This window comes from Fopius arisanus, unplaced genomic scaffold (assembly GCF_000806365.1).
Source record: "Fopius arisanus strain USDA-PBARC FA_bdor unplaced genomic scaffold, ASM80636v1 scaffold00125, whole genome shotgun sequence".
NCBI lineage: Eukaryota > Metazoa > Arthropoda > Insecta > Hymenoptera > Braconidae > Fopius > Fopius arisanus.
Window position 1 is genome coordinate 136,825 of NW_011887864.1, and position 12,892 is coordinate 149,716.

The following is a 12,892-nucleotide window of genomic DNA, read 5'->3' on the forward strand; positions in this document are numbered from 1 at the left end:
GGGGGGGCTAGACATTTACATTTATAAACCACTAGGCAATGATGTTCGCTGTCGTACTCTACCTCTAAGTGATCGTTGTAGCACACAAGAACATCCCCGTAGTTATGGAAATGATCAATTGATTCGTGGACCAATAGGAAGAAAAATAAAAGATTGACGATGAAAACAATCATTTATTGTCAATCTCTTTTATGATAAGGGATAACGGATTGGGAAGCGAATGGCGACAAAATAAAAAAGACATGCGACACAGAAGATGGCAATCACTTGCCATCAGATATTCTCTTCATCTGCTGTTTTCTTTGCTCGATCTGCAAGGAAAGGTAGATTTTTTGTCTCAAATGAGTAGACATCCGTGGCTTCGTTCATTCCTCCTATGTAATTTTCGACAATGGTCAAGATAGCATAATACACGTCCTGCACCGTGTTTACAAAGAGGAATTAAACATATTCATGTAATTATTATGGATAAAAACGTATGTACACTTTAGGAAACCGGGAATAAAAATCCGTTAATGGACTGTAGCGTGAGGCGAGGTTTTTTAGGTTTCCCCCAAACGGCAAAAACATAACGCGGTTGCTAAACAGATACGCAATTTTTACTGACTGTGTCTCATCGTGCACAGTATACTTTCATACTTTTCCATTCCTCTTCAGAACTAATACTGGACTGCTTAAGAATTCTGAAAGCATTGTTTTGAAAGTTACTGTACAGATTTACAATAACATTTTTTCGATGGTATTCAATCATTTAATGAGTAATTTAATAAAAAAAAGAATGGCATTATTTTATGGAAGATACTCCTTCCATTGAAAAATTTACAAAAGAAAGGAAGGAAATGACGGTACATAATTAATTAAATTTATTTTTGTTCAGCCTCCAAGATCTTTAATGAATTTCGTCGTCCGATACAAGCCTGAAGAGCAGCCAGCTCTTCGTCCTCATCATGATTCATCAACGTACACAATTAATATTGCCCTCAATCAAGTTGGCGTCGATTATGAAGGAGGCGGCTGCCGTTTTCTCAGATATAATTGCTCAGTCACTGACACCAAACCTGGTTGGATGTTGATGCATCCAGGTAGATTAACACATTATCATGAGGGACTGCGAGTAGTGAAAGGAACTCGATATATTATGATTTCATTTATTGACCCTTAAATATTCATAATACTAGTAATAACTACTAAAAATTAGTCTAATGTTTAGGTTTGATCACAGAAATATTCTCGATAGATATACGCCTCGATTTCTTCATTATATAAAATCTTGATAAATGCCTAGTCAGCTCCACCACAAATAATTCATCCGAGAGATTTGAATTTCTCTGCTTCATTCAGGTTAACCCTCCATCATTGCAGAGAGTCAATTAGTCGGTATTGGTGTAGGCCAATAAATATAGGAATAATAATATAATCGCGAAGTAACCTTGGGCGGGTCCGCCAGTAGCTGTGAAAATACCTCAACAGCTGCTGTTGTGGTTAACACGGCGAGTGAGTGAGATTATATACAATAAATTGAATAGCTACACGATGGTACCGTAGATATAGATATTGGTTATGTTCAGTCACTGGTGGTATGTGGTGAAATGAGGGGCTTACGTACAATATTGGTAATTGTGGGATCTATTTAGCACTACTCACATTCATCCATCTCTTTGTGTATCGATTGTCTGAGTGCATTAACATGTATTATCTTTGGGGCCGACAATACCGCCACGTCCCCATTGTAGGCCTGGCTAACTGGAAAAGTGGATTGACAATTATATCTCCCAACCTAATTGCTACCACTAACAAAGTTCTTCAAGACCATAAATGATGAAAACCTATACATAGCACTATAGCAAATGTAAAATGGTTTGATGGGGCTAACCTAGGCATTTATCGAAATCGTTCATCCAAACTATCACTCCATGTACTCAATTTACGCCAAATTGGAATAAGTTTAAAGTATCTTGTATCACTGAACGTACAACACTTTATTAACAAAAAGAAATAGTTGTTTTTTTTTCCTATTACCATAGTTTCATGATTTGATAGACACCTCTTCGTCTTAGCGTTTAGCCTCTCCTACTATCCTCTCATTATTTTTGCGATGTCATGGGCCGACTTTCCGTACTGCGCCCACTTGGCTTGTACTGAGGGAAACCATGTAAAACCTCAGTAGCGCAGCCGGCCGGTAATGCGGGGATTCTACTGTGTTCATCAGTCCACTGACTCGGAGAAGACAGCAGCTCTCTACACCCATGCCTGACTGCGGCAGTCTACACGCCGAGGAGTGTGACTAAGCGGGCACCCATCCAAGTACTAACCCAACTGAGCGTTACTTAGCCTGGATGACCGCCGGAGTCACACACCACCCGCGTGGCGAGTGTAGCCGCTAAAAAGAAATAGTTTTGATTTGTTTATACGTATTTTGGAGCTAGTATAAGCCTCTAAACCATGTCGGACATTTGACTCTTATTTTCGATTTTACCTTTATATATTATGAAACAATCCATTTCACCATCTGATTATGGCATAATTAATTAAGGCTCGTTTTATTACAAAAAATTCATCAGGATATGTGGCGATGAAGAAAAGTTGAATGACATGAAAGTGAATCAATTCATTCTTCGTTTGAAAAACTTGAAAAACTTCCAGATGAATTAAATTGCAGTGCTTACTTTTGAATGTGATAGAAATACAAATATTGATAACGTTGTAATTAATTAGTTATGTGATAAATAATGCTGTAATTACTTATCCCGGTGATGAGTAATCCTAGTATGAATTCTCCCTGCAATAAGTTTTTTTAATTAAATGTACCGTAATAACACCTGATTGTAATAAGTAGAGGGGGTGTCCTTGATTCCAGTGGTATTTGGTCCAATAACTACCGATCATTCGAAGGACCCAACAAAGTTATAGAAATTTTCGATCGTATTTCCAGCAAAACGCCCGTCCAACGGCATTTTATGTTTGTTTCATTTCTGCACATATAGTCCAGATTTGGCTACACTACGAAATGTAAAATTCAAACACGAGGTGCGACTCGGAAGTACATATACTCGAAATACTTCGAAAAGCCCTAACCCAGTAATCGAAATCTAAAAGACACGGCCAAAAATCATTATTCTCGTTCTCGCGACCCTGACCATCCTGGACGACAAAAACCGCAAAGCATCCTGAGCGAAACTCCGGAAATTGTCAGCAGCTCATCCAATCCTAAACAATGTGTTAAGGGCGCCAGCCGATTTTTAGCAACCCGTAGTCGATGAACTGCGACCGTATCTAAATCCCAACATAAAACTAAAATTGCACTGATCATTCCCAGAATTTCTCAACATCATAAAGTGAACTCACAGCTGTGGAATTACGGGGGTACAAAACTTCTCGGTTGCCGAGGGTGTGGGTGGTAGACAGAGGGGTGGATTCCTGCACGAAAACATCAATTAACAAAGTCGAAATAGTATCGAAAACCTGAACCAAAATCCAGGAATATATAGTGATAGGACTTCACGTAGGACAAATAAAATCTAGTCAATAATATCCTGACTTGTTTCAGTATTAACCATGAAATTTCGGTATAGAAGTAAACGAAATGAATAATGCTGAGATATAATACATGATTATGATAATCAATCCTTCGAACGCGGTGACCATAAGTAATAACTAATATTATTAAACTAACCCGCGTAGAAAATATAATAATTCTCGCTAACGGCACGATATTTTGGGGTGCGGGCAAACTGGGGGAAATTCCTCTAAGTGGTGAGGGTGGACCTGAAAAGTATAAGGGAAAAGGGGGAAATGAGAACTTGGGGGAAATTGAGGAAACCAAGATATATTCACAAAAAAAAAGATTGATACACCAATTTCGAATTAACTTTCTTTAGTTTTTCTGTTTTCTCCTATTACCCTATTCTTTATATTTTTTTCCTGTGTTTCTGTTAAGCTACTTCCGACAATTTTTCCATTTTTTATTTCTACCCTATTCTCTTTAATTTTTTCATTTTCTATCAACTCATTCTTTATACAACTCAGCTTTTCAGGGGTCGTGGGGGCAGGGGGTGGGTACCTTAACCTAGCTGCACACTTAGATTAATATACTAATAGTAGTGTAAGAACCACTACGGCGCCCCCCACCCAGAGTTACTCCAACCCCACCACTGCACTGGTCAGAGTAGCACGACTCCAACACGAGTGAGCGGTGGGGTGGGAGTAACTGTGAATGCTGTGGATGCGTCATAGTGGCTATCACACTGGGGAAATAAAAACACAGAATTTCACTTATTAATTGTATATATTTTTTCCCAAAAAATAATGACCCATGAATTACATATTTTTCTTATGGACTACTTACATTTTTGATTCCACGACGTACAATTGTAACCACGGCCACTAAACAAGTTTCCCTCAAAGATACTAGCACGTTTTTTCTTCATAAACGCATTGTGATATTTGGGCACTAGACGATCATTAGATATAAATCGATCAGTGAATAATGAATAGAACTTCTCAGGAGTAGCAAACATAGACATACAGAAGCCAATGCAGAAAAAGTATACAGTATTGTCCACATACGCTTGACTCGTGATGCTGGAGCTGCCGAATGCTGCACATGAAGAGTTTACAGTTCTTTCGGAGTCTTGCAGCGTGTTGGGGCACGATGGGAGGTAGCCCGAAGCTATCGAAGTACCATCCTCTGCCATTTCGATCAACGTACATGGCGACCCAGTGTTCTCCTGGCTGAGTGTGGTCATGTGTGTTCGCTACTATAGCCGTCGATTTCGTCCACACCGACGGGATCTTGTCCGCTGGATACACACCGACTGTATGATTCGGTATATACTGTAAGGCTTTTAGAATCTGTACCGTGTTCAGTAGCAGCAATCAATTCTTCTTCGTTTAAACTCTTTAACCCTTCCTCGTTCGAAGTCAACCACGCTTTGAGTTGAAGGACTCGCGGCATAGCACATATAAAAGTTCTGTGATTCAATGTACTGTGTATGAGGCATGATGGAACGGGTGCTGGTGTACAAGCGAATAGTGGTGACCTGATATGACCCTTCAAATTGATAATATCTCGGGTGAGAAGGGCGGCAGTGAATTTCGTTTGCTGACAGCCATAGGTATATACGTATTTCATTCCTTTCGTGATGGCTCGTAATGCTGCATACACATATTTAGATGACGCTTCTCCTTCATACCAGTCGATACCGTGACGTGTGATTGTGAGCTGATTATTCATCTTCTGAATATTAGGGAGAATCGCCGAATACTGGTATTCAGGGTAAATTACCCAATGGCCTATCATGTCGGACGATGTTGAGGTCACTGCCACTTCTTTCGGTACGAAGGTACCATGGATCCCGACGAAGCCCCCGTAATGAATAATTACAGACGAATTCGAATTACGGCAGGCCATTGCTATACTCTCCTCACAATTTTCTACTTTGAATATTCGCGCACAACTGTGCAGTTGAGCGATGATTCAAATCCGTTGTTTCAGAAAAACTGTTGACACTGCAAAAAAAGTCTGCGCATGCGTTTGAGCAGGGTGTTTATGGATAATCCAGGGTCACTTCCCTCTCTGAGTCAATTTCTATGACACTTTCAAACTCAGCATAAATTACAGCGTTGATTGTTGCACTTAAGGCTTCGTCAAATCGCACTTCGATGCGCATGCTACCGTTCCGTACCAAATTCTAATGGGAGTTGTCAACGGCTGACAAATCTGGTGTTAAATCGAAGGCAAAGAGACAATAACTATAAGGGTAATCTCCACGATGAATTCCATTACCATCGTTCAGAAAATGAACACCCGTGCCAGAGAAGATGGTATTGGTACGACTCGACATAGAAATTTTTCACAGTAAACTCAGGCTGTAGAGGTTTCGACGGGATTTGACGTCCATCCACATATAAGGATATATGATTCAGAGTAAAATGTTGACAGTTGAAGGGATTGAACCTTTTATCATCAACAAACGCGTGATTCTTGACCAACCCAAAGATGATGCGTTTTGATAGCTGACCTGTTACAAAGTTATTCATGGAATGGCCGCGAACACCTGACGGTATTGATACACTTTTCACCTCCACTCTTATCACAGGATATTTGGCTGTTGTTTTTGATAAAGCTCTTTGGTGAGATAGTAATAACCCAGGACTCACCTTCATTCTCCGCATGACCACTGATGCTTCTATTATTTGGATAGTAAAAGCACTATTTGTGTTATCCATTAAACAAAAACTGTCGCTTGATCGAACCAGCCGAATGTGAATATTTACACCATTTATCCATGCTCAATCTTGATTGAACACATCACAATGTAAATGACCGGTGAGATCGATTGTTTTTCCGTCACTCAAATAGGATCGACGGGAAACTAAACCTTCATTACCTTCATCAACGTCATCCATCTTACCAGCGGTATCATCTGACCACAGGACATTACTCAGGTGTGAGTTCTTCGCATCGGTGCCGTAATTTAGAAGTGTTTCTATACAAGCTCGGTAAGCATATGCATTATTGGCAGGTGTCACAGCTTTCTGATTGAAGGAGATATCTACTTGATCGAATAATGAGTGTAATAAATTGTTGACCGGTCCGATAGTAGCGGACGGTATAGAATTCTTCTCCGTTACTAGGGTTGGTATCGAAACACGTAACAGTAGGCGGGTATGAGCTAAGTCAATGTATTCATCACCTTTTCCTGGTATATCGAACTCAATGGGTGAATAATCCACGAGTGATGATATTGGTTTATAGTGTACATCGTATGAGGATTCTATGGCTGTCTGCGTTGGGGGTACAGAAAATAAGTCCAACTCACTTTTCACTCCCTCACACGAATGAGTGTGCAAAAACGCCATGTTTTTAGGTGAAAATATCGGCAACTGATCGTAATTTGGTTGATTGCTTCTTCTGCCTTGCAATTTTTAAACGTTTCTTTGTAGTTTTCCTCTTGCCTTTCTTCGTTACCCGTGGTTTCTTCTTCCTGTGCACTCCAGATGTTAACTTGCGGCGTTTGGACTGTCGCGGAGCACGGCCAACCGCAGAATGAGAGTATGATAACATATTCCCAGTGTTATATCCTGAGCCAGTCATCAGCGTATCAAGTTTCTCCTTTGCCCTCCTCTTCAAATTGATACCCGATTCCCGTACGCGACTTCGCAGAGCGTCTTTCAAAGGTATATCACGCTCAAGAACATCACCTACGACATTCACACCTGAACGTAAAGTTTCTCTTCCAATAGCTGATGCTTTTTGTCTGAGTAGGGGTAGTATTCGTCTGAACAATCCACCTAGGAAACTACCAATGCCATGCCCTTTTTGATTAGCACTACCTATGTACACACGACTTATACCTCCGTGCGCACCTGTGCTGTATCCCCCTCCAGATTGTGGTAACTCGTCGAAAATGTAGGTGTTCATAATCGCCTTTATTCGGTGCGTTTGAAGTGAAGTGTCACAGTTCACGTTCCGTATTCAAATGGTATCGGTGCTCCATATTCATCCCGTATATCTATCTCGATCGTTTGAAATTTCGTACGTAGTAACGGTATATAAAGAGCTGGTGAAAATACTTTGATTTTCATACCGTCGTATTTATAATTATCAATGTCCAATGGTACAATACGCATTAATGGTGAGTGTACATCACCGGTTATATAGGTTTCGCATATATCCGAGTATACGTACATACTTTGAGGAAGACCTCGTGATGATGAAGCTGGTGCCGGACCGTCGTTTGGTCACATAATACCACACTTTTGTCTTCAGATCCAAAACCGAGAAGTTTTTTCACTAAAGGTGCTAGTAGATAAACAAGGCCGGTTCTGGACATTGGGATCTGAGGGGGGGTGCGGGGCGGGTGAGGTTGCGGGGGAGGACAATGCTGGAATCTGCTAGGCCCTCGGTCGGTAATGGGGGGAATCTTCTTTATCGACTCCGCGGTGGTAATGTTCGGGGCTCCATTTTGAGCCAGAATGGGGGGGAGGGGGGATACCCGCCATGTGATATCTGACGTTGAATATCCACCATATGATATCTCATATCTAATACCTTGTATGTGATGTCTACAATCTAATATCTCATTTCTGATTTCTAATATCTAATATTTCATAGCTGACAATCGTAGTTGTTAAAATTTTCAGACGTTCTGTTGGCGGTGCATTTTTTTTTCTTTGATGCCACCTCAATAATCATAATTACAACAAATTAATTCATGAGTAGTAGAAACTAAAAATGAGAAAGATGAATTTTTTTTTTAATCAAATCTGAGGAGTGATTTTAAACTCGATACTTCTCTCTCTCTCTCTCATTGAGATTGAAGCGCGAACTGGTCCACCGCTCACGTGGCCGCGTGTGTTTACGGGTGAGCACGTACGCGACCTATAAACAAAACACTCGACCTCTTGAATGAATCGCAGTGAATCGTTTTCCAAGTGGAATGAATATTCCACCATAGTCTTCAAAAGACGATACCATGTATCATAACACAAGTTTAATAATTTGCAATGATCTTTCTTTTTTTGGGGGGGTTTTTACATTGAATGCTCATGACATTGAACAAAACAGAAATTAATAGTGCACTTGTGAACTGAATGTTTCCAATTTAAATGGAACATCAATTACTTTATCTAATTTGATACCAATTAATGATAGGAAAACAGACACGAATCAATTTAATTTTTCAATAAAATTTCCTGAGACTTAGTGATTGTCGAATGCTTTCTGTGTGTTTATGTATTTACCGATGAGCACGTCCGCGTCACATAAACATTGATAGTGGTCTCGCTGGGATCATGACATAGAGATGGAAAAGTTCATGTGGACCAGTGCAAGAGTCATTCACCTCATCAACTGAGATCGAAGAAATTCAAAGTTGGGTGAAAAATGATTTATGGGAATGTAGGTATAAAGAATTTCTCAGAAAAATTGGATCGTTACGAATGTGGGTGCTTTTCTAGGAATCAATAATGCTTTCCGAGAATAAAATTTCAGTTGTTACGAAATTTGGACAGACTGGTGGAGGGGATGAAGTGATATAAATGGCGAATTTTTAGGGAGAACTTTAGTTGTAATCATGGAGAATCTCTCACCAGAAGACATACGCTATTTGAATAGTACTCCACCGTACTGTCCCGACTTTGAAGACCTAGTGGAAAAGCATTTTGGTGATGTTCCACCGAAAAATATCTGGAGTGTCACCAGTGATGTGCACTTTTTGGAGAGGAATTATGCTGCTGTGAGAAGGAAGCATGAGGAAGATGCTGCAGATGACTCACTCCTACCATTATCCATCCACATTACGAAAAAGCTGGCTGTTATTCTTAACTGCATTGAAGAATTGATAGTGAGAGTGGATAATGAGTTTGTGCGAGATCGTTGGGTTAGTTCATGGAACAGTAGATCCAAGCGAAAAAGGGGGCCAAAGCTGTACGAGAAAAGTCCAGCAGCCCCCATGCTAGGCATTCTACATGAACTCAAACTCGGTGTAAACATACTGTTTGAATCATTGAAAACCGAGGCAGACTCGGCTCTTGGTCATGATGTCGTTGACGAGAAATAAAAAGATTTTCTTTTCCAATAATTATTGTCTATTGATTCAGTTGAATGATTACATTTATTTTTTAAATAAGTTTCTTGACGCTGCCGGTGATTCGATGATTCGATCGTGTAAGATCAAGCAGTAGGCTGCGGTGTTGGCATCGAAGATCTGCGATGATTCAAACTCCAGACGAATGGCCACAGGGCCGATTTTCAAGAACTCGTTCTGCTTGGAGCAATCGATGACGATGAGGGGTGCTGTTTTCAAGTAGTCCGCTCTGCTGAATCGTGGTTCAGGTTCTGTATGGTAATAGGAGGCTTGGAAGCTGGTGTACATATCGTAGAGAAGAGCTGATTGGTTGTGTTCAATGTCCAAATTCAGATTTCCATATGGATAACTTTGCGAATTCAAAAATAATTTGATTTCTCGAATATTACAATGATCGAATGCACTGGCATCCTTCAAAGCCTGATTTTTTCTAGCTACTTGAAAGCCGAAAATGACGTAACGCGGTTTCTCCAATTGCATTGAGCATTTCACAGTCCAGACATGCTTCGTTGTGCTCGGCAGCAGAGGATACTCGTACAATTCCCAAGAGCGAAAGCTAATCGGCACCACCCTGTCTTTTAAAATCTGATTGAGAAGCTGTACTTTTCGAGTGTCAGCAGGTTTAGTGTAGGGTAGCATCCGATCGATCTGGGTGATTGTGATTTTGAAGTGCTCAGCTTGTGGTCCAACATTGGCTTGGAATATAGCATTAAAGTTACTGTGTGAACATGTTAGGATTAACTCATGCTTTGCATTCACAACAATTCTCTGATAATCTTCAGCGAATCCTAAAACCATGCTCAGAGGAATGGATACATCAAAATATCCTGCCTCATCAGCTATTTTCTTCTCGTTGTCAATTCTCCAGCCCGCATTTCCCATGAGATATTTCTGGCTAGGACTCTGAGAGATGTAATTTTTCATTAATGTTGTCAAGCCAACATTTTTACACCTATCAATTTCCACTGAATTTAATTCATAGCGTATTTTCTCGAATAAATGACAAATAGCATTATTCACAAGTTGTGTATTTGCAACAAGTGTATTATCGGCTTTAGTTAATCTGCCACAATTGTGCAATGAACTCTTACATGGCAGTACATAGAGATCCTGGTGTTATACAGAAATACGGATTTCGTCATTGTCGTTGAAGGAAGATGATTCAAATGGTTGGTGCGAATGAATCTCATAATGAGCAATCGACTCATCAAAGATTATCCGCTTCTGAATGTTCAGGATCTCTTCCATGGCAGATGGCAGTAACAGCAGGCGCTGAAGACACAGCAAACCCTCACTTTCCTCCTTTTCCGCGAATTCTTAGTCCCAGAGTACGCAGGAACTTGATTTTCTGCGATGTCAGCTTCGTGAGATGCACTCGACGACTGTTCGCTTGCCGGCATGAGTCCTCACTTTTATAACTGCGACCGACTTCCCTTCCCTCAAACACAATACCCATTATTCAATGAGCTCTTATATGAAGTCGTATTGTGATGACTTCGCCACGGAAATTCACAGGGCGATTGTCTTGATCGACAATTCTCAATTGCAGATGGTCTATTGACCGCACCACGATTGGCAAGTAAATGACCTGAGCAGGTGTTTCAATGATCTTATATCCAGGTGGAATGCTTGGGAAGAATTCGTGAATTGTATGCACACGTCGATTGTTAATGTAGGCTTCTGCAGTTAGATTACACTCAATAAGTAGAGAGTTCACATGAATGATATTTGGAGGCGTGGCAGATTCGTAGAATGTTGAATATGCTAGAACTTGTCCTTGAAAACCAAGCAGTTGCCCAATGGAGTCCAACGGCCTGAAATTTATCACCACATCCTTGGGTACTTCAATCACCGTCTTGAGCGTCTGATCATTTGCCCGTAAAGTGAAGGGAATTTCATACACTGATAATTGATCTTTCAAAAATTTTTCAATATCAGTAATTTCATAGCTTCCTGTTGGTACAGTCAATTTTATCGCCAATCCATCTTTTTCAACGTAAAATTTATTACATCCTTCGTCGATATTAGGAATGGAATTGTAGGTGAGAAATCGAACGAGCCCCACACTATACAATTTCTCTGGTGATAATTCAATCGGCGGGAAATAGCGGGCCTCTAGTATAGAAGATCGGCCCGACAGGGTCAAGGTAAATGAATCACTCATGACAGGCAACACTCAACTGATATCATTGTGAACTTTAGCTGCTTTATATCATTTCACCAGCTAGAAATTTCAAACATAAATGCCCACAGATAATGGTATCATAGTCTTGATAATTTTCAGGATTATATTTCACAACACTACCGCCACCGATGTAATTAATCAATTCTTGAGGTAGACGCAAATTGCCATAGCTATCACCATAGATCACTTCATGATTCTTCTTTTTATATGCAACCCAGTGAGTGCCGGGACCATCATTATCATCAAGATTCACTATAGCTGATTCACATTTCCAGGGTCCACCTCGAGGCAACCCATTTCTCATATAAACTCCGCGAAAATGTGGAATTTTCATGATGCTGGCATACTTCATCAAATCACCATCAGTGAGAGCTCGGTGCGGTAGTTTTACAAGTTTTTTGGATTCAAATGTAAACCCAGGCCAGACTTATAGGGTTTTAAGTATATTCCCTTGCCGAGAGCGATGGATTCCATGGTGCCGTTGTGACGTTTACTCTCTTCCAGTTCGGCTCTGGCATGTTTAGAAGTGTTGACAGCTTTGGCTATACCAGCAGCTCCACCCGCTAGGGCACCTGTCGCACTGAGTCCTGCCAATAATGGAATTAAAAATGCTGGTAAAATTCCCCCAATTTTCGATGGGATGGGGAGAATTCGAGGCGTCGGCTTCATTTTTTCCCTCCCTCCAACATTTTTAACTGCTTCACGTGCACCTTTAAGTGCGCTCATCACAGCATTGGGTCCAGGCTGCATGGAGCCTTTGGCGGCTTGTATAATCTGTCGCAGTGGTATCTTTTTCTTCACACTTCCCCCTCTACGTTTCTTCCGAACACCACCACCACCCCCACAGCCTGCAATTTTTCTCTTTGTCTTCTCACCAGCACTAATGTTTAGCCCCATACCGAATTTATGTTTCATCTTCATGAGGCTACTCACACTCCAAGCAGCCGCCTTCTCACCAACACTAGCGTCTTTAGCAAAAGCCCTATGCAGAGCTTTATCTTCAGAATTCTATGAGCGGTGTGTCTAGCTGGCAAATTTTCTCTATTTTTTGAATATGCTATATCGTGCTCTTTATACGCTTTATCCAATGGATTTATCCCAGGATCACCGCGTGCTA

At 40.7% G+C, this 12,892-nt stretch overlaps 2 protein-coding genes across 2 annotated transcripts in view; one reads left to right on the forward strand and one right to left on the reverse strand.

Moving 5' to 3' along the window:
- LOC105271821 (procollagen-lysine,2-oxoglutarate 5-dioxygenase 3-like) overlaps positions 1 to 2,011 on the forward strand; it is a 91,123-nt gene extending 89,112 nt beyond the window's left edge. Inside the window, exon 6 of the mRNA XM_011313589.1 lies at positions 878 to 2,011. Coding sequence (XP_011311891.1) covers positions 878 to 1,162 — 285 coding nt within the window. The 3' untranslated portion in view covers positions 1,163 to 2,011. The remainder of the gene's footprint in view (positions 1 to 877) is intronic.
- A 7,606-nt stretch (positions 2,012 to 9,617) lies between these two features.
- LOC105271822 (uncharacterized) lies at positions 9,618 to 12,672 on the reverse strand. Its single transcript, XM_011313590.1, has 4 exons — positions 12,486 to 12,672; positions 12,231 to 12,362; positions 9,980 to 10,378; positions 9,618 to 9,892 (listed from the first exon to the last, which is right to left on the reverse strand). Exons 1-4 carry the CDS (start codon positions 12,670 to 12,672, stop codon positions 9,618 to 9,620), a joined length of 993 nt encoding a protein of 330 aa, XP_011311892.1.
- Between the last annotated feature and the right edge of the window lie 220 nt (positions 12,673 to 12,892).